A 27589-nucleotide genomic window follows, 5' to 3' on the forward strand; every position below is an offset into this window, starting at 1 on the left:
ATAACTGCTTTGGGTTTGCTCGTCTGGGTAAATGGGCTACTAGCAAACACCATGCAAAATCTTGGAAATGCTTCCTCTGAAGCCTGGAAAAATAGAGAAATATGGCAATACAGCTGTGTTGACAGAACAGCCTCCTGAAGACTATTTAGCAAAGGCCCAGCCAGCCAATTTCTTATTAGCTAGCTGTTCTGCTAGCACTTTGTCTCTGGCAAGGAAAAGTGTCATCGGTTGTAGTCCAAGAAAACAGCTACAGTAGGCACTGTGCTTAACACTTCTGAGGCTTCCTGCATTTGAAAGAATATACAATGTTCCTAGACTATAAATGTGGTAGTGGGACAATTTGCTGGTGAGTGCTACTATCTTTATGTACAAAATACGTGGATATTAGAGTGAATTGTGAGACAGGGAAGTGAAGGATAAGTGAGAAAGAAAGTCCCTTTTCAGTCAAATTCACTGGGAGACTCAAAGAAACAGCGCAGGAGGTGCTGGAGGATTATTATGGCGTATTAGGGGATATAGAGATTAGGAGCTTGTATTATAGCCAATGGTTCATCAGTATTTTTGAAGCAATGTGGTCAGGTTCTCCCTTCCCATTCTAGCAGTTTCAGTATATTGCAAGGAAAGTTGAAAGCATTATCTGGTAACATCTTAAGTTCTGAGTGGAAAAAATACAAGAGAGGAGCGTGAGCTAGAGTTTCCTGCAATGTACATAGACCTTTATTTTTAGAAACAGCCAATGCATTACAAGTTACTCAGCACAGGCAGAGACACTGAAACCACTAACCAAAATGGTCAATGGGAAAATGAACTCAGAGGCTACAAGAGCAGCTACCCTTAGCAGAGGAAGGAAATCAAAAACAGGTTCTTTCCCTGAGACAGCTCCTTTTCCAGAGAAATACTGACGTTACTGATGATGGACAATGCCGTTTACTGTGTTTGCAGAAGCACTGCTGAGATTACTGACTTATTAAGCAGAAGCTGCCAAGTGATTCTTGACCGCTTTGCTGAATCCAACCAGCCATTAGGCAGAGGTGACACTAAATAGTGTTAAGAATCGAATCCCTTTTTTTAAGATTTGTTGACCATTTTGGTTAGTGAGCTACTGAGCCCACTGACAAAGCCTTCTGAACGCTGCCCGTGAGCAAAACTCAGTGCTGAGAAGTTCATTTTAAATTAAGAATATATTACTAAAGTACATTAAAATACAGGAGAAAACAATACTTCAGGGACAACCAGAAACAAAGAACACCCATGCAGCTGGTTCCGTATCGCTCAACATATTTTGATGCCTTTTAATGAGGACAGATGAACTCTTCTCTAGCATTTCTTTAAGAAATTGATATCTGGAGCCAATCCTAGGCAACCTGTTCTGCAGTCTTGTGTACCCAAGTCCAGACAGAACCTGTGTGAGCAGTTCCACAGAGGTATAAATCATAGGCTTGAAGCTCTCTTGGATGCATTTCTCCCAAAACTTTCAATGACATCCTACTTCTTCACCCACCAGAGTTGATTTAGAGTTAACAGTAGAGGTGAATTGACACTGAGTTCTCTTGGAAAAACAGGTCACTGAAGGACCATCCCTAATGATGAACTGGAATTGGCACAAACCATCCCTTACCATCTCTTTTCAAGCAGCTCATGTTCTTCCCATCAGCACCTGTGACCAAAACACCAGTAGTTGGTCTCTTCCTAAGTGCTGGGGATTTCCTACACTAGGATGTGTCTGGCTTCCTCTAATTAGAGCTGTTTCTGCCCACATTTCTTTTGGATCCTAAAGGAAAATGAAGTGAAGCTATCACTGACTGTTTGGTGTGGAAGAAGCATCTCAAAGAACTCAGACGCCAAGGTGAAGAAGTCCGTTGTTCTCAGCATGCACAGTTTTCTTTTCCTACTGAGCAACAATTTTGTTCAAGGCAGGATTTGTTTGTTTACAGTAAATATCTGTCACATAGCAACAGAAATATTAGTAAATCATATATATATAATGTTAAGCTCCTGGGTCTCGAAGCTTTTAATGAACAAAACTCACACATTCCTGATAAAAAATAATAATAAATAATGTCACTACAACTTTTTACATTAAAAATGTCTGTACATGACTACACAATATAACAAAGTACAATTTTATCTCCTAGGTTCAGGGTAGCATCTCTGGGTTAGATCTTCAGCTAAATAGGTATGTAGTCCTGATCCTGCATATTTCCCACTGCAGGAAAGTCATTTTTTCCAAGTTGTGATGTGCACAGTTTGCCTACCATTTATGTGCAAAAGTGAAAGCAGCTCACAGGGAACACAGCAACACACATGCAGGAAGCAGCTTAGAAGCGAGGTTTTGGCCCACAGCTGTGTGTACAGCGTTATCTTAACGTTTTGAAACTTCTTGCCCCAACTGGAAGAGAACAGAAGGAAACAGACAAAAATAAAGATGGAAAAGTAGGAGTCTGTCTTCCTAACGGAGACAGAAGAGATTCTTAGATGGTATATTTTTCAGGATGGCACTTAGTGACGTATTACAGACTGACAGTCCCTTGACCAACCTTTCTGCTTGCTGACGGTGCCCAAAGTTTGCTCAGATGAGGGCAGTGCCGGCCGCATGCTGGGTGAGGCCTTAGAGCAGCACAGTGCGGCCAGGCTCAGCAGTGGACTGCAGCAGTGGTCCTGGACCTGCTGTTAGCTGGAGAATGTCTCTGGAGGCCTCTCCGGCTTGCCAGGTACTATACACACCTCCTGAATCCTGCTCCAAGGAACCTGGCCAGGAAGCATCATAAAAGCATTTACAACAAAAGCTCTGCAAGGCAGGGTAAATCAGCAGCTTGTGCTGATCTTTCCCCATAACAACAGTCAAAAGGCAAAAAATTCTTCTGTTTGGCTAAAGAAAACAAAGCTGTTTCTCTCCTGGCAGCATTCAGCCACCGGTGTGATAAAGCAATTGATCTCACATGATGCCAGGGCTTCAGAACTCTTTAGGATCAGGATAGCACGGGACAGAGTGGTGGCTCATACAGAGTTGGCATCTGGAAAGGAGTAACAGGAGTCCCTGTTCTAGGCAGATTGCATCTGTGGTGTTGCTTGGCAGAAACCTGCTCTCACCCAGGGCAGGCTCTGATGCAGTCATATGGCCACACCATACAGCACTCAGGGACCTTCCTTGGCTCCATGGATCCACACAGCGTGTGGCTGGGCCTTCATACAGGGTCAGTGCAGGCAGCTCCTGACAATGCAGATGAATGGGTGTTCATTCATCTGCTGTCTGGGAATCCTTTGGGTGTCCTAAAAGGAACCTCCAGCTGGGCTGTTCCTCTTCTGGGATTGTGGCTAGAAACAGGACTCCTGGGATTCTGGGTCATTGTGGATGGGAAGCTTCTGATGTTCCTGATGATGCCCATTATGTAAAACAGCGTACCTGAGAGTGGGAAAACAAAGCTTCGTTAGCGCTAGATAAAAAGCACAAGCCCATGTACAATGAGCTCCTGAAAACCCAGAATCATATCCTCTAAATATTCATATCAGTTGACTTGGAATCATTAAACTGGATGCATCCTTCCACTGAATATACTCAGGACTTAGGCTCCTAAAGTATAGTGCTTACAATGCTGCTGAGATGTCTGAGGTAGATGATGTGAGAATCCTCCAAATGATGTATCCACCAGTTCTAGTAGATCAGCCACGGGCTCGAGATAAAAGCCATAATATAGAATTCACTGCCTGTCCACATTTGTCCTGGTGAATATTGCTGGGGGAATTTTCCCTCTGACAACATATTAGATGCTGTTTTTCAACGCTGTTAGGCTTGATTGACTTAATACAGGTTATTGTACATGCAGACATATCCACTGAAACATCTTCCCACAGGACTCCATCACTTTGAACAACGACCATAGAAGTTTGCCAGATCACATTTGTTCTACCAACAAGATACAGGCTTGATGTAAGAAACAAGAAGACTGTTTGCATCTGACACCGAACAGACACTCTGATTAGATGAGCATGACGCATACAAGCCTTAATGCAAGTTTGATTTCCCATACCAAGTGAGCCACAGCACATGGAGTGGAGTGGTCCAGCAAACCTCAGGGACACAAAATCCCTGCTATGAATGGTGACGGGACAAGAGCCAGGAGAGCCCTCACTCTGAGAACAGGGCAGGTATATTGGCTTGCTCAGAAGCACAACAGACAGGCACTGAAAGCTGACTTCACAGAGGACAGCCAAAGAACCAAACCTTTGATTTTTTCTTCTGCAGGAATCAGAAAATGGTTGGGCAATTTATCAGGTGATGCCATTTGTTACAAAGCTGATTAAGCTACAGAGGAGTCATTGAGGTGTCCCAGGATTTCTGTTGGCTCACAGGGTTTGCCTGAAGCTGCTGGCATTAGATCAGCACTTCCAGCTGTTTACCCTGTGGGGAAAGAGGAGCAGTAGGAGAGCAGGAAAGAGCATTTACAGGCAGGGTATGAAGGCTGTGCTGTGGGTGTGCTGGGCATGATTTGGTAGTGGTGTGTGATTCTGTACCAAAAACTTACCCAGGAAACTGCTAAAGGAGTCCTCTGCTGTCAGGATTTTGTGTGAGCACTTTGTTTACACTATGGTAGTTTCTCCTGTCACATAAAAATTAAAGCTGCCTGCCACATGGCACAGTTAGTGGCAGATTAATGGCAGCTTTGTAACAGCCCTGCCTTGCTTTGTGCCACCACATCTCAACTGATCTGCATTCTGAAAACACCATTGAGGCATCAGAATCAATGGGAAACAAGTTTCAAAGAGAAAGCACAGCAGCAGCTGAGAATCACTTCTGCCTCACCTATGTGAACACATGTGCTCAGCCTGCCCAGAAGCCATGCACTGCAGGGTCTGTCTCCCCAAACAGAAAGCAGTGCCTGCACCCTGTGTGGGGGGGCTAAATTCTGCCAGATTTGTCAGCTAGATCTGAGTAATGGATATGAAGATATAATCTGTGAGCAAGGAAAAAGAGAGATTTAAATGTATTAAATAAGTTATCTGCAGCAAATTAGTTGCTCAGCTTTCCTGCCTATAATGAGTTCCTAGATGAGATTTATATACACTGGTGTGCAAAGCAACCAGGCTTGATTAAAGGCAGCATCCCACACTGCTCCTGCACCTGGCTGCTCCCAGAGCAAGGAGCAGCATCACTATCATGTCCCACTGTGCCACCTGCCAGCTTCACTTGGATCTGAACACAGCCACCCAGCCACAGACCCCAGGGATCAAAAGGCACTGCTACCCATACAAGGACCCCACAGCAGGCATTTCACATACTTGCTAAATGGTACTTTGTGATGATGACCAATTTGGAAATAATTGCTTCTGTGTCTCTTGGTTTTTCTGACAGTCCAATGGACTCTTTAATTAACTGCTTGGATTAGCTCTCAGCTCAGCAGTGGGGAGTTGTGTGGTCTTACCCCCCGTCGGCCCACAACCAGAACACAAAGCTCCAGCATTGTTCTGGGAGCACAGCGAGAGCTGGGAAGGATGCACCACCAGGATGCAGGACACTCTGTGCTCTCTGCAGATCCAGCCCTCGCACCAACTTGCACAATTCCTTATGGAAGTGCAGCCAAAGGTGCTGTTTTTTGGCTTCCCCAGCTGTAATGAAGGAGTTGCCATCCCCACAGAGCCCTCTGGGCTACTGCAGAGCACAGAACTCTGGTAGGTGCCAGAGCCATAATGGTAGTGCTGCTCATTAATAAAGAGTGAACTGATGACAAGGGGCAAACACAGCCCTTCCCAGCTACAGCTGACTCACTGAGGGGCTAAGGGTCTACTGCACCTCCTGCCCTTTGCCTGCCCATGAACACTGGGCTTCATTTTGCCTCGTCAGCCTCTGCCTCTTTAACCTTGGCCAGGAGAAATAATTTTGCTTCAAAAGCCGTAACAATAGCACAAAAAACATGGCAAAAATGAATGGCCCCAACTGCCCAAGCATGGCGAAGAGCTCAGCTGGGCTAAGGCAGATTAATGGGGGAAGCAGCGCTGTCACAGAGCACTGTAGGTGCACAGCTGTCCCCACTCTCTGCTTAGTGATCCTCTCCCAGTGCATCTGCTTACATGATTAATTGCTTCCATTTCTGAGCTGGCAGAAGGTGGTTCCTCCTGTCCTGGTGTTTGATGGGGACTCAGGTGAGCTTTTTGCTTTGCTGGGACGGCTGGGGCACAATTGCCACAGACTCTGAGGATGGTTAGGCACAAACCATAGAGAAAGCTGATGAGCACCAAGTTTCCCTGTATTTGTAAATCTTTTTGGTAACCTGTACATTGTAAATGTAGAATGAGTCTTTAAGCTCCTCCATAAGGCAGGAAGCAGAGGAGCAGAGCTTCAGCTGTCAATTTGTTATCAATTGAAAGAACGCACTGGCTTTTTGTAGAGAAGTGAAATAGATCTGTGGGACCAAGAGGTCTTCTGAATTTGTGCTGGTTTCTCTGAGTTTGTCTTTTAAACAAATATAATAAGCAATAATTCTGTAAAAGTGACTGGGGAAAATTTTCACGTAAAGGCATTAAAGGCTGTTGTTCTTTGGGAAATGTCCTTCATACATGTTTTTAACACGTGTGTGTGTGTGCATGTGTGTCAGCTGTTTGCATTCCAAATGCAACACTTCCATTTAAAGCAGGCATTAAATTCCAACAAAACAGAAATCACAAATAATCCTTATCCAGCTACATCTTCCTGCCAGCAGCTCTGGTGTCCAAATTAAAGCATGAATCTGTTGTGCTGAGTGCTGCCTAGCTTCTTCTGCAGACAACCCATTCCCTGTAAAAACGTACAAGTAGAGTTCATTTACAGCTAGGAGGCTGAACAGATGGGGGTGGTTTTTTAAGGGAGGTTGAGGTCTCAGAGAAATGTGTGATTACAGAGACACGGATAGGTCAGAAATAATAACCTGCAAGCTAAAATCATAGTGCCATGAGAAATGCTTTTTCCAATCTCCAGAAGTTCTCCCAGGCACGAGCTATGCCAGCCAAGCAGCCCTATGTGTTGGTTCCCAACAGATCCAGGGTTTCAGAGGGGAACTGCTTCTCTGAAGCAGTCAGATCTCAGGAAAATGTTTTCTGAACAAGGCAGAAAACATTAATGTTTCTGGTTGCTCTCAGTGAGCACAGCCACCTTTCCCACTGTTCTCCCATTCCTTGGTCCCGCTCCTCTCCATCTTGGCCTCCACTAATTCACTGCCTGCAAAATTCTGATGACCACATGCATGGTTGAGGGGGGTACCAGTGCTGCCGACTGCACTGATGCAGAAGAGCAAAGCTTTCAGCTGTAGGAGATCTGTAAATGTTTCTGAGCAGACTTCCACTGAAGCAAATCTCCCGGTTGCAGTGGGGCGCCTGGAGGTAACCCAGGTAGGATGCATTCACCAGGAGGAATGAGGGCCAGGAATTAGAACTTGGGTAGCACCAGACCTGGGAAATAGATGCTCCTCCAATAAACCTTGACATTGTGTCCTGCTTTCATCCATATTCAGACCAGATCCTGAAATCTCAACGTGGGGGGAGGAGAGGGGGGGAAAGGGGGGCAGGAAATCTCAGAAATGAAATACTGCAAAGGGGGATAAAGAGCAAAGAAATGTCTGAGGATGCACTGACTGCCTTGGAATGCAGTGTGGTTAGGAAAAAAAGATTTCCAAAGAAGAAAGAAGCATGCCCAGCTCCATAAGGAAACCTCCAGTTAGTTGCAGGTGCACTCGGTGAGTGCTCATTAGGACCAGAGGGAGATAAAACATCACTAGGCAGATGTGGAAGATGGTAAACTGTGATCAAGACTCAAGTCACTTTTAATAGTGGAAACTACCATTATTGAGCCTTAGGTATTTGGATCACAGTCTGGGCATAGGTGGAAGCTGGATTTAGCCTCACTGTAATGGAATAGAGCCTCCAAACTGAATATAGAATTGAATCTTTTCTTAGAGCTGAAAAAATGTGGTTTCCAAATTCTCCTTTTTTTTCTTTGTCACAGCTGAAAATCCCTTTGACGCTTTGCCATTGACAACACACAGCACCATTGCTCTAGCTTTATGCTCAATATGGGGCCCACCTCTCAAAGCTCCATTTCTTTCAGGTGAACTTACAAAGTGTAAGTATCTCTTTCCAACATGAAATTGGGATCACGGTTAACAATCACTTGGCAGACCGGAGCAGGTTATTTTAATGAACACATCATTCTGAAATAAGCCTTCCACCATCTGTTCAGCTCTGTAATTATAAACGCAAACAATATAATTCATAAATGCACTAAAAACGTACGGGGAAAAAGAGAACAGCTTAAGATGAGTGTTTGTTAGTTCTTCCAGACAGTGATGCATCTGCCTACTTGATTCCTGTTTCAGGAACAGGTAGGTAACAGTCTTTTGACTCTGCATGTTATGGCAGCCGCTAACCCACAGTAAACAACTGATGGCAGAGGATGGCAATGCAGTTCAGTGCGGCTCATGGCTGGCATCATGATTTGCCATGCCTACACCAGAAGGACCCAAGGAAGATGGTGCAGACCGTCCTGTGTCTCAGTGGATGAGGAGTAAACCTTGAACTCGTGTTTCAGAACAGCAGCACTGAATCTGCCTGTGGCACTGGAGTGCCATCCAGGGCTGCAGGAGCTGAGGATAGATGAAGGTGGCGGTGCTATTTGCTCCCTGAAAAGATGCTTTCAGCAGTTTGGAAAACTGGGAGATCCTGGGGAATAATCAGAAAGTTGGGAAGAGTGAGCCTAAGATCCAACAGTCTCCAGGATTTGCTCTTTTAATCTGTGACATTTTTCATTTTGAAAAAGGCAAAAAATAGTCTTATTTTTCTCTTAAGCCTGAAATACACAAGATGTCAACATGAAATGTGAACAAAATACATTGTTTCACTTCCATTTTCTCTTGGAAAAAGAGAATACGCGTGATCCAAATGAAATGCATTTTCATGAAGCATCCAATTTCAGTACAGCTGCATATTTAATTTTTAAAAGGTCAGTGGAGAGTTGTCCTCTTGCAGTGACCAGGTTCGTAGGCCTCATGAAATTAAAGCTTGCCATCTCTGGGCTGAGTGACTCATGCTTCCATCTCTGAATTGAACTTCCACATTTGACCATAGAAAATACACAGTGAGATAAGAACGACTCCCACACCCCCTCAACACGATTCCGGTGGTGAGAGGGAGCAGTAAATTACAGCTCATTCTGTCTTCTCATTGCTATGTATCAACACTGCAGAACAACATAAATTGATTCCATATTCAGTGCTGCAAAGCCAGCAATATATCTAACGCTTCCAGGATGAATGGCTCCTGTTGTTTCTCTGTGGGATTTTCATTTCTTCTTGCTCCTAAGATGAGCATCATACTTGCAGGATTTCCTAACGGCTTATAGCATATCATTTCCTAAGCCTGTTGTGTGTCATCCTGATGCCGTGACTGATGTCCTGCAGCCCTGAGGACAGCCTGTCACCAAAGGGGGGTGAGCAAACACAGTCGCTGTCTGTGTGCCCTATTACAGCCAGGACCAGGAGAGGAAAATGAAGCCCATGCTCTGTAGTGAGCCTGCTAACATGAGGTTAACCTGCACCGTGTGCCCCCTGCTCCAACCCTGGGCAGGGGCTGGTGAAACCCAGCTGTCTCAAGCAGTATCCATCTATCCCCAAAGAGAACGTAGCCCTGAGTTCTTAAGATGCCCAAGCCAAATCCAAAGGCATGGCTGGCCTGTCCTAATCTTGCTCATTACCTGGTTTTTAAAAAACAAGGAGGAACAACTCTTGGTTGTCTGCTCCTCCTTATGGCTGACGCAGTCCTTCAGGTAAAATCCACAGGAATACCACCAAAAGTTCAATTTTCTGGGTGCAGCTGAATAGTGAAAATCCAGATCTCAGGAAAACATTGGGACTGCTAAATTATTTAGATGGATCTGACAGCACTGTTTATTTACAGTCCTTTGTAGTCAAACGTAAATACAAATTTATCTCTACCTCTTGACATGCATTTATTTTTTTCCACTCTTGAGTAGTTGTGCTGAATATCTTAATTATCATTAAATCAAATAATGCTGTTCAGACCTTGCGAGCTGGAATTAAGCACTCATCATTCTCTACTAAACTTCAGTTAGAGGTTTTAAGAACAGCTGTCTGCAGCCCACATCATCCAGCCTTCAAGCACATTTTGTAAGGCTTTTGCATGCCTCCTCAGGTTTAAAATTAGCAGACAGTTCTCTAATTAAGCAAAGCCTTTGAGTGAGAGAAATATACAGCTGGAAAAAAAGAAAAAGAGCTTTCTATCTGACAAGCCACAGAAAACAAAGGAAGCGTCAATCAATGCATTTGTTCCTCACCTTTCTCCTTCCTCTATTCCATCATTCCTGACGGATGCTTTCCTCAGCTGAGCCACCTCCTCTCACTCCTACGGAGCAGCCCAGGCTCCCACCTGCTCCCACCACCCACATTCCCATGATGTGTTCCCACAGCACCTCAGTCCGACAGCTCCTGGTGTTCCCACATAGCGTGTGATGGCCGTACAACCACGGGCACACAGACAGCACTTCATCTTGATGATCAGAGAACCATAAATCACAGAATGGGTTGGGCTGGAAGGGACTTAAAGATCACCCCTTCCCAGCCCCCTGCTGCAGGCAGGGTTGACAATAGAAATGTTTCAAAACATTTTCTAGCAAAATACCCTCCCATTCATTTCCTTTTGTGGAAGCATTTATTTTTTTTTGAGGAGGATGTTTAACTTCTTTTTGAAGTGTAGTCAAATAGTAAACTGAAGTACGATTTTGAAATAAAATGTCAAAACACTTCAGGATCTTGTTTCCTTTCCTTTTTCTCCTGCTGAAAACATTCACTAAATTTGACCCAACCAGTTTGTTTCCTTGGAACAGAAAGTGTTCGTTACATCTTCCCTCCTTATTCTTTTTATTGCCAGGCTCTGTTAATGAATTTGGTCAATGAAAATTTATAGGAACTCATTTAAGCGACTTCAGCTTCAACAGCTAATCCCAGCACACTGCCCCTCTGCTCCGATGTTCCATGAATGGAGGAAAAGCATTTGGGTCTCTCTGGTAGATTGCTGAACACAACCCTTCACTTGGCACAGGAAATAGATTGGAAAGAGATTGATTAATGAAGGCAACTAATTGGGAGCCTGGCCTGAGTCAGCCGAGGCATTCCACATAGATCAGCAAAGAAGCAAAGAATCAAATTCAATAAAAAATAGGGCTGAAGGAGCACATTTTTGTATGTCATTATCTCTAGCTATCCTCCACAGCCTTGTGCATGATGCCCTGAAGTCCCATTTTTGTGCACAATAGTAATACCCTCTTGGAAGATTATTGATAGATATCAGAAGTTAAAACCAGGGGGATGGCAACAGGTATGTTAATGCCAACCTAACAGCTTTTTGTAAGAGTGGAGATCTACCACGTTCTTCAGAGATCTGTTTGAAGTGATTGCTCACAGAAAGTTACTGGGTACTCAGGACACCCCAGGCTCAGAGGTGGCTTCCAAAGATTCCTGTTAGGGGCAAGCTAAGCAACTTCTCTGAGCCTCCTTTCACCATGGATAGAGGCAAGAATACTTCCCCTGTATGCTGCTTCTTTAGATTTCACCTTTCCTCTGGTTCTTTTCACCCGGGTTTGTTGTTTTTTTTCAAGATGGGATGAGAGGGAATGGCCTCATGCTGTGCCAGGGGAGGTTCAGGTTTGTTATTAGGAAAGATTTCTTCTCAGGAAGAGTGGTGATGCACTGGCACAGGTGCTCAGGGAGGTGCAGTCACTGTCCCTGGGGGTGTTCCAGGAACGTGGAGATGTGGTACTTGGGGACATGGTTATTGGCAATATTGGTGGTGGTGGGCAGTTGGACCCATCGCTTTAGAGGTCTTTTCCAACCTCAGTGTTTCTATGAAACCAAAAAATAAAGAAGCTGAGAATGAAGTTTCTGTTTCCCATGCAGCTGATGAACTTGTTGCTGTGCTCCTGTGCTCCTGTGGCCTAATTGCTTTTTCCCTTTCATGCACAAGCAGATGCCTGTGCCTTCCAGAGCTGTCAAACATGGCAGCTTTCAAACCACAAAGCTCACTTTCAAAATAATTAGCCTCATTATACCATTAGCAGCTCTGATCCTGCCAGAACTGTGCTCCCCACCACTTCCCACGTGCATCTCATGTTCCCCTCACTAGGAAGATCTGCAGACTGTGTTTCACCTCCCCTGGGTGTGAGGGCAAGAACCTGCCGCTCATGCTTCTGTCTTTCAGATGCTTGACCTGAATGATGTTTATCACTTTCCCTATTTTCCCTCGCAGGACATTCAGCTCAACTTTAACAGAATGCCCTGGAGAAAACAAGCAAGAAAATGAGAGGGGCCACCCAGTGCCATGCTGCAGAAGGTGGGCACTTTCCTCCTCACATTAACTGTGTATTTTCCTTTCATTAATGTTAAGCTTGGCACTACATTACATATTGTAATCACCTGTCAATTTTGGCCTACACTTCATTTTTGCACCATCACTAATGCAACATTCTTAAGAGGCACAAATGTGATAATTAGAATAGTTGGAAGTGCTCGCTTATGTTAAAAATATATATGTAACATCACATTAAGAGCAGCTCACAGCTGCCTACAGATGGGAGAGCTCACAATAGTTTTCTGGTTTTTAAGTAAGGTGTTTCAATTACAGAAGTACAAGAAAGGATCTATTAAGAAAATTCAAACAGATTATAATGATTTTTATAAATGGAGATCTCATAACTGGGAAAATTGGATTTTTTATCAGCAGAAGAGAAACAAGCCATTTCTCTAAGCTGAAAGTGGGGCAGAAGAAACTGGAGCTGTTTCCTTGTGCAATGGAAGCATTGCTATTTTCAAATGTACTGCAGACCAGAGGCCATGAGCCCCAGCACTGGCCTGCACCTGGATTTTTTTCCCTTACTCTTTAAGCAACTGAGGCCTTTCTTATGGCTGATGGAGAGAGATGGACACCTTTTAGCAAAAGAGTCATCAGGCTCCTAGCATGTGCTATGGTGTCAGAACTGCAGCTATCTGGGAAATTGGCTTTTTTTTTGCAGAATTGTTTGAGTGGGAAAGGATCACTAAAGGCCATCTGGTCCAACTGCCCTGCAGTGAACAGGGACGCCCACAGCTCCATCAGTGCTGAGTGCATCCAGCCTGACCTTGCAGGTCTCCAAGGACAGGGCACCCACCATCTTTCTGGGCAACCTGTGCCAGTGCCTCACCACCCTTATTGTAAAAAGATTCTGCCTTATATCCAGTATATATACTATAGTCTATAATATATATTATAGTCTAAACCTCTCCTCTTTTAATTTGAAACCATTTCCCCTGGCACTGTCACAACAGATGCTGCTAAGAGTCTGCTCTCTTACAGCCCCTCTAAATACTAAAGGGCAGCTCTCAGTTCTCTCCAGAGCCTCCTAATCTCCATGCTGCACAGCCCCGGCTATCGCACACCCAATGGAAATGAGAAACATCCAACAGAAAGGGGCAACAGGAGTTTGTTGAAATCCTCTCCTAAAAAAAAATCCATAATCATTGCACGTGTCTGTTTTGTGCACGCAAAAGCCGAACTCTGCGTGTGCCAGAACGAGACTTCTTCTAAACAATGACATGTTGTATAACAAAACTCCAGCATATGTCAGTCAGGAGTGGAAGTTCCTGAATAACAAACCATCTCTGACTCCCGCACAGCACCTGGGGCTCACGCATGCTCCCTCCCACTCCTCCGCCCAGCTCGGCTCCCAGGGCCCCCGCTGCCTCCCCTGTGCTCCATGGGGCTGCTTCCCACGTGCACCCACGTTCTGTCTGTGCTGTGCATCCCAGTGATCTCTGGCTATCCCAGAAGAGGTGTTTGCACTCCAGCCCTTGCTTAGGGCACCCGATGGTGAGATCTGAAAGGTCGTTTTCTCAGTATTTCTGTTTCTACGATATGCATTAACCAGCACATTCCTGACTTTAGGCTGCTTCTCTGTTACGGATCTCTGGATGGGAATTTGTAAAATTTTACACATCATATCATAAAAAATATTAACATTGCAAATTTTTAGGCTGAGCTCATAACTAGTTTGTTTTTTAAGCGCGTTATTAGGATGAAATGTCATCTCACAGATGGTGACATTGGGAGTGGGTGCTTAATTTGAGTAAAATCTCCATATTCTCCTCCGTACAGCCTATGTCTGATGAAAGCACACCTTACTTTTCCCTCAGTGTGTGTATGGGAACTGCTGAGTCACGGCCTGAACCACTGATTGAGCACATGGGGAAAGGACCTGGTCAGCCCTGGGAGCACAGGTGAAGGCAACTCAGCTGCGTGACCTGAAGGGCTGCAGCCTGGCTGCACCTCTCTTAGACCTCATTTAAGGGCTGACTGCCACTGGGGAAGGTTCTCTGGTTGGAGATCCCCCTCTTGTGGAGTTTTCCCTGTGAGCCTGGATCTTCAGAGATGGGTGAGCACTTTTCCTTTCCCTTTGTAGCACCTTTCCATTCATGCTAGTCCCTTTGTTATTGCACCTCATGGATTGTCATTCCACTGCATTGATCTTTCTGGCTGTTACAGTACAGTAAGAACAGTGCACGGCTCTGTGCTTCCCCACCCCTGTTCTGCCCCTCTTGCACTCCCCCCATGTGCAGGCTTTAATTCCCTGCATTGCATCCATAGAAAGGCGTTAATCCCTGTTAGCTTGGCTGAAAGCAATACCCAAACAAGGCAGCAGCATGCTCTGCTCAGTGGCTGTGCTGCCACTCCCATTGTTCCTCAGGAAGCATGATGCTGCCTTTGCTCATCCACTTCCCTTGCCAAAAGCTATCTCACAGCTAGGTTAGATCGTCTTCAGGAGCATGCTGAGGAGCACAGGAGGCACCTTTGACAGCTTCTTCATTTCAGTATGATTCAGAGGTTGCTAAACCCCCACTTTCTTTTAGCTACATCCCCAAACATCCTGTGATAATGGTCTGTTATCTGGCTTCATTCTTTGTAATCTCAACAGGATTGTTCCTGGACATCTGCTAGTGAGGATGTTGTACAACTGTCACCTCCAAGCTCACAGCCCCTCTGAACTTCTGTGTGCAAGAAGGACCTAAGGGAAAGGTTTCATCTGAGCATCGTAGGGAGCAGAAAGGCATATTTGCTGGGGATGTGCAAAAGGAAAAATGCTATGCTCAGTATGAACATTTGAATGCACCTTATTGAAGAGCACATCTCCAGGTATCCTCCAAGCGAGGAGGAAAGAACATCACTGCAAACAACTTCAGATGTTTTGGAGAGGATGGAGGAAATCCAGGAAATCTGGGAAGTATACCCAGAGTTAGAGAAATTTATTTTCTGGTGGATTTCATAAGCAAAAGAACTCTGGGCAATCCCTTTTGAAATCCTTTTTTACACAGATTCTTTGTGGATTGGAATATAACATTCAGAGCTGTATTGATCAATATATTGATTGTGGTCATGGGGGATGTAACCAGCACAAAGTACCTGGTGACTGGCTGGGAGACACACAGGAATCACTGGGAAAGTCATAATCCTTCCCCTGCTGACATGATTGAGTTTGCAGCTTTATTGCAGAAATACAAGAAGGAGAAATTAATCTTCAGGTGAAACTAGTCATTTATTCTGTTTGACATAAAGTGAAATGCTGGCAAAAAATAATCCAGAAATACATTATGAATATTGAGTCTTTGGACCGACTCAGCCAAGAGTCCCTCAGGAACATGTAGTTTGCTGGGTCTGTAGCACATAACATTTTCATTGGCATGACATTCACTTGTTATATTTGCAAATGACACAACCACCACAACAGACCGTGGTACCTAAATGTGAATGCTGTCTGTCAAGACAGATAATAAATATATTTGTCAGTTGTGTTGTGGCAATATTCATTACATGCTTTAAATATCAGACAGACTGGAATAAACTGATTCACTTCAGATGGGACAGAGAAGTCTAAAGTCAAAGCCTTGTTACTTCTTAATGCTGATACAAGCATTCTCTGTGGCAGAAGTAGTCTTTTAAAAGTTTAAAAGCATGTAAAAGCCCAAACACAGCTGCCAGGAAAGAACAGCGGGCAACCCACCAAGGTCAGGTGCAAAGCCTCCCCTTGATCTACAAATGGCCCTTCTATCTACATGAGAATTGCTCGTAGTCTACTTAAGAGATTTCTTTGGAGTTTCTCCAGCACAAGAAATACCAGTTTCTTATTTAAATAAAGAACACTTACAGTGTAAAGCCAAAGCCAGACATGGCCAGCAAACCCCTTGTGTGCTTTTCCTCAGTTTGTGCAGTTTTAGGTCCTTCAGCAGGAAGCAGAGACCTTATATTGAGCAGGTCTGGGTTAGGGGTGGGTTCTGCCCATGTTTCACTGAAGGCAATGCTGAGCTGCCCGAGCTCTGCCCTCTGCAGCCTGTTGGTCTGCTGCTGCCCGAGGGCTTCGCCAAGCCATCACCTCCTGCCCATCCATTGCCTTGTAGAGCACCTTCCAATTTACAGTGCAAAAGTAAACAAACAAGTTCCAACTTCTGAAGGCTGTGATATCCCCTTCCTTGGTTGCTTCTGGGCCTCTGTATTTTCCGCTTCAGAGGATGTGATGTGTTCTATAAATCCCTGCCTTAGCCTTTGCCTTAGAAAAATAAACATTGCTCAGATTTATGCTTGTTCCCATTCTTGAGGAAAAATGAAGCAATGATATACGTAGCAAATGGAAAAGAAAATTGCATCTTAGCCAGCAGGCTTCCAATGTAACTGATTTGGGTTCAACTGCAGCAAGTGCCTGTTCATCCTCTTAAGAAATCAGCCCAGTTTTGTACATACAGTTCTCTGCATTACCCTGAGGCTAATCCAAGGTGTAATTTGCCCGTTAATCTAGCAAAATATCACACACCTGCATTACATACTGGTATAAGACACAGGGTTTTCCCTTTTTATGTAAACTCATCTCAGTTTCTATAAAATTGTGAACGTGACGCAGCCTGTATAATAGAAATAATAAGAGATGTGCTATACTTTGCAGACATTTTTCTTTATAATTTTATTAGCACTCACCCTAAATCCTTAGCTTTCATTTCTGCTGCTTCTTAGAATGGTCTGACAGCACTAATTGTTTTTAAAAGTGAATTATTTATTCTAGAGCAAAGACTGATTTCGCTGAAGCTGGTTTTCACACACTAAGCCCTTTGCTTGTGCTTCTCATCACACATTGTTTACAAGTGAGAGAACCCAAATATTCACTTCTGGGTCTCTAAACTGCAGTCCTGTCTTCTATCCAGAACTGGGCTGTCTTAAAAGCAATGGCTGAGACCAGGGTTATGTGGGGAGGACAGAGTCAATCCCTCAGCCATTCACAGCAGGGAAACTTAAGATTTTTGTTGGCTCCAGCTGGACTGCTGGCATCTGGTATACATCCAGAAGAGCAGTTTAGTTACCAACACTGAAGTTATTTCAGCTGCCTGTATTGATGCAGAGTTGTTTTCTCACTGAGCTTTACAGCTTTGGAGTGAGTGAAAATCACTAAGCGAGATCTCACAATGATTAACAGCAGTCTGAAAGCTACAAAACTTGGTAATATATGGCTGCTCAACTTCTGTGGGAATTCTCAAATGTATCAGGATTTCTGTGTGTTCACAGCCACAAAACCAGAACGCTGGCACAGAGGGACATGAGCCACCTGACTCAGCAGGATGTATGGATGAAGGAAGCAGCTGCTCTCAAAAAATGAGACTGCCGTGCCTGGGAAATGAAATACGGAGAGAGTCGGTCTATTCAGGTAATCTGTTACATAGGCATTAGGACTGCAGAATGAAAATAGGAGAAAAAAATACAGGGACACCCAAGAAATAGCTGCAGATTTCAGCTGGGCATGGGCATGCACTCAGCACATGGGCTGCATCACGGCTGAGGCACAGAAGATATCATAGGCCAAATGGTGATTTCTGGACAAGGATCCCATGGTTCTTTAAAAAAAAAAAAAAATCTTTCATTTGATTTTTCTTTTCTTAATCTGGCCTATATTCACCAAGCTTCTTTCTTTTGGTTTACGGGAGAGCCAACACAGGATTTCTCTCTTGAAGTGAGAACTGATGACACTGATCACTTGAATTGTTTGTACTAACCAGGCCAATACCAGCCAACCATTTCCTATAGTTGGTGTGCTTGGAGTGTAATGATGCTGTTACACAGACAAGCTGTGTTGCCATCAAAGGAAAAGATCAGAGAAATTAATAACAGGCTAATTTAGTGGCTGTCTCAGGGAAGGCTTCTAGAGGAAACCCTGTAAGTATTTCGGCTGTGCTTTATCTGCCCTTCAAGCCTCTGGCTGCCAAGGTCTTAACTCCTAGCAGGGAAATAGGGAGGTAAGTGTCCAGCCAAACAACGGGGGCACTGCCAGGGCTGAATGCAACCTTACTAAATGAGTCACTGCCATGGCAATTTTTCAGCAAAGGGTGGATGTGGCATTGAGGGACATGGCTTAGTGGTATGGTGGTGATGGGTTGACTGTTGGGCCTTGTAATCTTAGTGTTTTTTTCCAAACTTAATGAGTCTGTGATAGACAAACTTGGTCAGCGAAGCGGCTGTAGCAGAGCTCCTGCTGAGGCACATTCCCCATGTGTGCCTCCATGAATTCAGCAGCCACAGCTGCTTTGCACTGCCAGCTTGGAAATGCTCAGTTTCATCTTCTCCAGCTGTAAATCATGTTGCTTAATTAATCCTCATTAAGTGTTGTGGGCATCTCTCAAGCTCAGTTAACTCTTTATTTAATTACAGTAGCATAACATATAATGTTCTCTGTTTGAAGGGATGCTTTATGCAATGGTTTAATCCAGAAACTGAAAGAATTAATTAGTTCCTAGAATATGTCTCTAAACGGGTGGCTAATTAAGCCGTGAGTTTATCACAAGTGCCTGGACTCATCAGCCATCATAATCTATTGCTGATACTGCACAGAATCAGAAACACATTGCACGGCTCTGTGGTTCTCAGATCTCCGTAGGTTCTTCTGAAGCAGAAATCAGGTAAATATTTAACAGAGATATCTGGCTTCCATCAGTCGAACTCCTGGCAACAGCCAGACAAACTCACAAGCTGCTCTTGTTCCAGAAAGGTCTCCCTGAGAGCTGCCCCGCTGTACCCCAGCTCTGGGGTCAGGGTCTGACTCCCGCAGCGTGGTTTCCATCTGTGCAGCTTTCTGCTATGCTCTTCCTCCTTTGCTGCACTGGCTGCTCCCTCAGCAGCACAACTGGAAGTGCATAGTGGGAACTGCAACGGGGTGATGAGGATTGTCTTCGTGCCCCATCCAGACACAGTCAAACACTCATTGCATCACATGATGAAGAAAAGCACACAGAGCCTGACTGATCTTCTACCCGAATTTCCATGAATGTTCAACGCTGCTTCCTGAACTGAGCAGGGTGGTTTAGATGCATCAGCAACCCTTCCACACGCAGGACACTTGAGTTTTGCTGCTAGGAGACAGAGCAGTACACGATGATCTTCGGAGACTCAAAAACAAGCGTTGAGAGGGAATTACTCCCAGGCAGCACGCAGCTTTCATTCATACTTCAGGAATCAGCTTCATCCAAATGGGGAGAAAATCCAGCTGGCCCCAAGCCCTCCCAAGCATAGATGCTGTTTTTCCGGTACATATGGCAGTACCATTCAAAGAGCTATGACAATGAGGCTGTTTATAGCTCTGAAAATGGCGCTGCCATCTGCACCACGGCCGTGGCTCTGCTCCCTGGAGGCTCAGCACAGGGTGGTCCCAGCCCTGCTCTTCCACCTGCTCCGTTGTCCCACTCCTGCCTCAGAAGCTGGGTTAAATGAGAGTGGAGGTGCGGTTTGGGTTGAGAAATCCCTGCCACCTTGATAGTTATTATTGCCCTTTCCGGATGGAAGCCAGTTTTTGGCTGGATATTTCCAGTTGCTCTTTGAGAAGAGTCTTAAAAATTGAAAGATTTGTGCTTTGGAAAATGATACTGACTCTCATTTGTGCTGCTGAGACATCTTCCAAGGCAACTGCTGTGTGACTACAACTGTAACTGCCATCAGATATTATTGTCATCACCCTAAGGCATCGTTAAAGTAGGGAGAAAGACAAAAAGAAGCCTTTCCTGCTCCTTGGCGCTGATGCCCTGCCTGTGGTATCTGAGGAAAGCCCCACCTGGCCATGATACAGCCCAAGGGGAGCCCATGGCTTGGAGCAGCCTCCTGGGCACTGTCTCATCCTCCAGGGCAGCCAGGTGGGATGTGACAGCTCCAGCCGCGCTCTGGGACACATCCCACATCACCCCAGTGCCCCAGGCAGCTTCTGGCCCCCAATTTCCACACTCTCACTCTTTCAGAGCTCAATCCTCCTTTTCGACTACAAGATTTTTTAGGCCATGGCTCTGCTTTCTTTAGTATTTCAGGAAACATATGCTGTTAAAGCTTCACACAGAACTGTTTAAAAGACCAAAGGGTGAAACTGTGCGTTTCTGTTGCTCTGTCTCTGTAGGCAACCATGAATGCTCAGCAATGGCTTAGTGAATTTGTTAGAAAGCTTCTCCCTTTTTAACCATCCTGGGGAGCTCCCTCCGATGACCCCAAAAAGTGGAGCTTCCTGGTCTAATGAGCTGATAAAAATTGTTGCGTTTGGATTCTTTTACGTGTTTGCTGTTGTTTGCTTTGGTTTTAGTTAGTTTGGTTTGAGTTGGATTGGGTTTGTTTGGGTTGGGTTGGTTTCATTTGTTTAACAGCAGCACACATGTGCCAGAATCTTGCAGCACAGGTTCAAGGTGCCAGGATGCTCCAGCTCCCTGCTGGATTCACAGGGTGACTCCCTTGGACAAGGGGCTATGAATCTCTGGAGCACATTCAGCCCTGAAGGCAGGCTGGAAGATTTTCAGTAGAAAATCCCATTTTACTGAAGATGAATTGTTTTGTTGTTTTTGCTTGTTTGTTTGTCATGTTCCACATCAAACCTCTCTGTTTCCTCTCCCCAAGAATGTCATGTTTTCAGAACGCCTCATTTCAACCTTTTCAAAGCAAATTAAGTTTGAAATCTTATTTTAAAGTGAATAAATGATAAACTAGATTTCAAATCAAAATTGAATGTTTCAAAATGTTAGAAATGAAAAAGAAAACAATTTGCCATTTTGCGTGTCTGCCCCCCAGCTAGGGTCAGACAGATTGCCTACTTCTGCAAATTAACTGTAGGATAACCTTTAGCCTCACTGCTATCTGTTCTTGAGTGCATGTGAACTTTCTGCCTAACGAACCTCTAATTATCTTTCCCAGGCAAAGTCCTTAACAAAAGAAATGGAGCAGCCCATGTTGAACAGGGAGGCACTCTCAAACCACAGCACCAATAATGAATGCCATCACAGCAGTCAGCGAGGTTTCTCAGTTCATCATAATTCCATGTTTTGGAATGGCTAAATTTGCTTCCTAATGAATTATTTGGTTCAGAAACTCCTCTGGCAGCATGCATGCTTTTCTTTGCAGGTCCTAACCGAAGTGCTGCGGACTTCAAAGGCTGTGATAACTAAGGATAGGCTTTATCAATGTGAAATTGTGAAATAGGGCTCTGTGCACCTCACACCAAGGACAGCAGAGTCTTGTGAAGGAGCCTGCCCAGCCATGGGTCAGGGCCGTGGGTGCTGCGCCAGGCAGAGATGTACAGAAGGCAATGGATTCTGCTGATTTGCACATGAGTGAGCTGGCTTATGACAACAGAGTTCTGCTTGCTGTGTTCTTGCTCCTTCTTGCTTCCCAAAATGGAGTTACTTTCTCTGTTGTCCTATCCTCCAGGGAGGTGTTTTTGACTTTGACCAGAAAAACGTGAAAGCCCACCAGACCAGGCTTCTAAACCTTCAAGTTTCAGTGAGGGATAAGAGGATGATGGAAGTTACTGACGTTCATCTTTTTTTCATTACAGTGCTCAGCTATCCCTTCTTATTCAGCATGGGAGCTTCTCTCTGGGTCTGAAGAATATTTCATGGCAGTCTCACTCTGAATTAGCCCCTTACATGACTTCTACTAATTGCTTTCCAAAGACATTTTCCCTTCTTCCTGAGAGATTTCTTGTTTCTTTTAACCTTTGAGGGGATGATGCCAGTTCCCCCCAGTGGCTTGGAATTCTGCAGCACAGAAATTCAGAAGCAAGTTGGGTACCAGTGCAGGGAGCAGATTGCAGCCTGATCCTGTGTGTACTGCAGCCTACTCAGGAGACCTGGGTGTGGGAAACAGCAGATGGTGGAACCTGAAACTGCTTCCTCCACTTCGAACTCTGCACTCTTAAAGCAACTGTTGGAATCTGCTGTCTCTCTCCAATATGTGAGTGTCCTAATAGGGAATAAATAAAATCTTTGAAGGTGCAAAGGAGGGAAATTCCTTGTCTGCCACAAATGTCTTGAGATAACTGTGGGTTTTTTGGTACTGGGAGGTGAAGTCTCCCCAGTGTCTGTGGCCTTACCAGCTCAATGCAGAGAACACGAGCTGACAGCAATCAGTAACACAGACAGGTTGTGGCTGTTTGACATTGAGGGTCCACACACAGCGTGTGCCTCCTGATGGAGGAGGCTGGTCACATATCAGCTTTTGTGACTTGCCACCCCAGTTTCAAGATGGGGAGGTCCTCATGACCTCCAGGGCTTTCTTGGTCCTGAAATGAGCTCTTCTCCTTTTCCTACCTCTGTTTCCAGCAGAAAGCCAATTTCACAGTATCTCCTGTTTAATTTTCAGCTAACTGTAGCTATGTTTTGAAGTGCTTGGCCCCGGGGGCATTCCTCTGTGATGGGAATCCAAATGAAAGCACTCACCTCATCTGATGGAAGAGGATATCTACCAGTAGCCAGAAGGTATGACTGACTTAAAGGCACTGATGTCATTGGTCTTTCATAGCTGTTTGAGAAACTCTCATAGCTATATCTAAGTTCTTGGAATTGTTAAATATCCCATGTTTTATGTATGGTTCAGGCTTGCTCTAGCAAAGGCCATAAAGAGCTGTTCTGTTCTCAGTGTGGTATGTGATATATGGTGCTGTGCAATGCCAATGTGAAATTAATACCCTCTGTCTTGACATGTTTTATGTGGTACTTATGGTGGGATCCTCCTGCAACACAGTGAGAACCAGCATCTAAATGCAGCGCTGCTGCTCCACAGCACTGCACAGCTGGAGCCCTCAGTGTCCTGGAGAAACATCCCCATGTGCCTGGGGTATCTGCCTCTACACCTCTACACATCTTAGAGAGCACGGGCATGGCTAGATGGGAACTGATCTACTGCAGAGCAGCAGGAGGAGCTTGGAGACAGGAACAGCCGCTTAGTGCAGAGAGGAGGGAAGACACAGAGGTAGTAAAGGGAGAAAGGGAAAAAACGGACAGTTAATAGGAAATGCTCTCTACCTAGCCTGGCATTAAAACACCAGGAAATTACTTTTAATAGTGTCAAAGCTAGAGCTATGTTCCCAGATCTTCTAATGAAAGGGAAACCTGTCTTTATGGTAGCAGTTTCTAACTGAGTTAGAACTGTATGAGACATCAGGTGAGTTCATTTTCTTCCATATTCCTCACTGGGAATCCTTCAGTATTTTCAGCTCCTTGAGAATATCCTCTTTGATCTACTTGTAGGTGTGCTCAGCTGAGCCCACATTCTGACAGCTCCCTAGCAGTGCTCTAGGGAGAGGTTTGGTTGCAATGTAATGTCTTCCTCCTGCTGATTTCAGGAACAGCACTGGCATATTTGGTTTGATGATCTTTTGTGGAAGCCACCCATATCTCATAATAAGAAGCCTAGAGGGTAGTTTTTGAGTCCTTTAATTTCCAGCCACGGTAACTGACACGTTCACTGCTAGGAAGTTAGATCTATGGAGGAATGTGGATTCCTGGCTGGTGATCCTCGAGCCAGCTGACAGCTTTAGTATGTTGGAAATGTTGGTCTGTGTTTTAATACAGACGGGGGAGTAATTGTTGAGCTCCTTGATTTTTGTCACACTGCAGTGCAGGAATATGGCAGTTACCATTTAATTTTTAGTGAAGTTATAACTACACCTGGCCATTAGCCAACACCCAGCACTAACTTTAAAAATACACTGCTATTGGCTGTGAACAAGGTACCAAAGGTTTCTCACTGGTTCTCTAAAGTAGCAGAGAATTATCAGCGCCTCTTTAAGCACTTAGTTGCTGTAATTCCCATTCCTAGTCTTCCATTTTTCCCCTGACTTTCTGATGAAAGCTTGATAAAGCACAAAGGGAGAACACTTTCCACATATCAACAACAGCAGTTCTGATGCAGAAAGTTGAGAGTTTCTTAGACCTTCTCATAAACGGAAATTGTATTGAATTTGATTGATTTTTTGTAGTTTTCCCCACTGGAAATATGCTCACAGATTTACAGGTAGACCTTGCTCACTGATGTAGACTTGGAAGCCACTGTACTTTTGACTTGGGCTGACTTAGGGATGAAAGCATCTATCACCTGCCTACAACACAAGGTCTTGCTAAAAGTTTCAACCAAGTTTTTTTATTGCTGTTTAGATGGAGTATCTGGGGTTTCTTGATGGCTTTTTGGGGGGAGGAGGTGGGAGGAGGAAGAAGGAAGGAGATCTAATCTTTTTTCTTAAGATATAAATAGAAAGAAAAACCACAAAGCAGCTGGTAATTTTCTCTAGTACCTATAGTTAATGTTAGAAATGCATGCCTTATTTTCAGTACAAATATTCTAGTTTCAACTTGCAGCCACAGGATCCACTTTTCACTGCACTTTACACAGAAGAATGTTATTTGTAAGCTATGATTAAAGACCAGCTTCTAATAAGATCATTCTTTAATTTCTCACTTAAGCTTAAGATAAGCTTTCAAACATTTCATTACTTTGTGTGCTTTGCTTTCCCTGAATTTTCTGGTTTGTTTTTTCACATCCCTGTTGTGGGCACACCAGAACTCAATACAGCATATACAGAGGTCACTTCATTACTTCTCCTTGATATTCTTCTAGTTTCTTCATCCGTGGACATGAGTTGAACCTTCTGCCCTCCTGACCCAGGGGTGTGCTTTGCTGCCAGCTGCCCACCCTTGGCTGCACAGCCTTATCTGCTGCAGAGCCGTCCCTCCCTGGTAGATCATCCTCTGACACAATCCATCTGGTGCAGGGTAGGGTACCCTGATCCTCCAGCACCCATCCTAAAAGGAGTTCAGGGAAATTGAGAGGAGCAAGTACTGGAAATCCAGCAGCAGTTGAATGAATGAACCTGCACACCCCTTCCTGGCTGTGGAGGGGACGAATAATGCCACAAGTTCATGGCATTATGGAGACACAAGAACCCGAGCAGAAAAGAAGGGGAAGGTATTTTTTGTTTTTGTTTTCATATATATATTTAAAAATGTAAGCATCAGCTGTAGCCTTTGCTTCTCTGGGAAGTGCAGATCTGGGCCTCATTCTGCAACAATTATCAAAACCAAAACCTGTTCAATAAAGCTGAACATTCAGAAACAGGAGTGTGAGATAGAAACTGTATTTGCCAAGCAGAAAAGGATAGAACAAGTCAGGAAATACATGTTATTTTGTAGATTCAAGGAAGGTTTCATAGGCTGTTTAAGACTTGGAGGTTTGTGCCAAACACTTGGCAGCTCTCCTGAATGACAAGGAAAAGAATTAGAAAAGGATCAACTGTGAGAAGGAAAAGACTTGCACGAGCAGTCTGCCTGGCTTATTTTTTGCATTTTCTTGCTGCTTTTTTTTTAACACCTTTAATAACAGCCTTTTCCTTTGAGCCCAACAATATGCTTAAACCTCTGCATCTGCTCATCAAGTATTTTGAGAGCATCATACCACCTTCTTACATTCAGTTACATGATGTTGAGATCAGGATTTTATTCTCCTCCTGCTGACTTAAAATAGAGGTTGGAGGGAAGGCTTTTCAGTACAGCTGCGTGATGCACTTGATCACAGAGGTGGGGCATCCAGAGCCCTGCTTTGGACATTTTGGTACTTGGCTTCCCCTGTGGAGGAACTTGTCTTTCTCTGCTGATTTCCCATGGCAAAAGGAACCCAACTTAAATGCCCACTCCTTTCTTGCACCCCATGTTCTTTGCTCCCCCATGGACTGCTCCAGATGAGTGGGTCTATGAGGGATGCTGGGGAGGAGGCTGTGATGCTCCTGCTGGACAGAACTGAACAAATGTCCCCATCCTCTGCTCTGACAGCACTGTGTTTTCAGTGATGTGAAGCTGAGCTCTTTGAAGATCTCTTTGGTAACATTTCTTGATATGCCATTCATAGCTGCTTTTTTGCCTACAAAGTAGTTGTTTAGTGCTCTTCTTGTCTCAATGTTGTTTCAAAGTGTTATAAAATGATTTCATTGCTAATAAATAGTAGCTGGGGTGCTATAAAATCTTTTCAAAAGCACCACAGGGCATGAATCTCACTGAATAAATTATATCTGCCTTTAATACTTAAACAGTTACTGTTTCTGTGCACTACCAGTCAGCTCAGAGATCAATCAGTGGTAAGATTATTCACACATATCATTAGTGTAACACACCACCAGTTTCTTGATTTTTCATTAAGTCAAATAATCACACCTGGCTGTGTTCCATTTCTGGTAGCAACACGGTATCCTTCCATTCCCTCCAAAGTGATAAACATGTACAGTGTTTGCTTTGCTTCCTCCTTCAAAAAGATTATATTCCTGTTATTTGTGCACTTGAGCAGCCGTTGCGTGGAAAAAATGCTGCCAGAGATGGAAAAATTGCTGCTAAGACCCAAACCCTTGGTACAGTTCAAGGCCAAGGGGATTTTTGTCCTTTGTTGACATTTTGAGAGGGGTGAGGTTTACAGGACACCGTAATACTTCTGTGAGGATGTTCCATCACATGGTGTGACATCACATCTGGGCAAAGCACAAAAATGCCTCCTGCCAGGCCCAGCAGCAGCCCCCAGCACCACCTGGGGAAGGGGTGAGCTCTGCACGTATCAAAGCTGCACCACTGCACCTGGAGCCGTACAGCTGCTGCTGCTCACCCACTGTCTCTGGTCTGGAAGAATCCACGTTTGCTGAAGATGACAGTAATTATTGGAGGAGTTCCTTCCAGCTGCTCCAGGATTACAGCCTGTCTTGCCTTCTTCTGCCATCTCACAGTGCAGTTAATTACCCTGGTCATGGGATGTGCTAGTAATGTTCTGTGTGTGTCAGTGATTTCTTCTGAAGTTCACAGCATTGTGAAGTTCACTTTCTTTGTACTAACTACTTATGTAGACTTGCAGTAGTAGATGCCAAGAATTTGAACTATGAGAATGAGGTACTTTTTTGATAAACGAGTTAACTGGAAAAAAAGAGATTTTAATGGAGGAAAGAACTTAAAAAGCACCTAACAATGAAATCACTAATGGAACTTTGATGTCTTTCAGCCAAGGGATGGATACCCTCCTGATTACACTTCCTGCAAAATGCAAAGGCTTGTAGTGAAATTTGACTTCAGATTCTAGGATTTCAGAAGGCTTGACATTCATGGTAAGAAAATGTCTCCAGGTTTATCCCTGCAGTGTAAGAACAAAGCCTCAGATACTGAAGAGCTCATACATTGCAAAGGAGAGGACTACAGCTCACCGGTAAGAGAAAGGCAATGTGTGG

General features: G+C 44.4%; 1 protein-coding gene across 2 annotated transcripts in view; it reads right to left on the reverse strand.

Annotated features, from left to right (window-relative positions):
- Positions 1–738: 738 nt before the first annotated feature.
- Positions 739–27589, reverse strand: part of HTR4 (5-hydroxytryptamine receptor 4) — a 99376-nt gene continuing 72525 nt past the window's right edge. Inside the window, exons 7-8 of one of the 2 annotated variants that reach the window (XR_007379806.1) lie at positions 4223–4399; positions 3306–3403 (exon numbers count right to left, since the gene is read on the reverse strand). Coding sequence is in view for 1 of the 2 variants with exons in the window: in XM_048960599.1 (XP_048816556.1) it covers positions 3316–3403 (88 nt within the window). In the remaining variant the exon portion in view is untranslated. Of the gene's footprint in view, positions 3404–4222; positions 4400–27589 lie in introns of both variants that reach the window. The other variant, XM_048960599.1, reaches the window with a different exon arrangement.

Source organism: Lagopus muta, chromosome 14 (genome assembly GCF_023343835.1).
Source record: "Lagopus muta isolate bLagMut1 chromosome 14, bLagMut1 primary, whole genome shotgun sequence".
NCBI lineage: Eukaryota > Metazoa > Chordata > Aves > Galliformes > Phasianidae > Lagopus > Lagopus muta.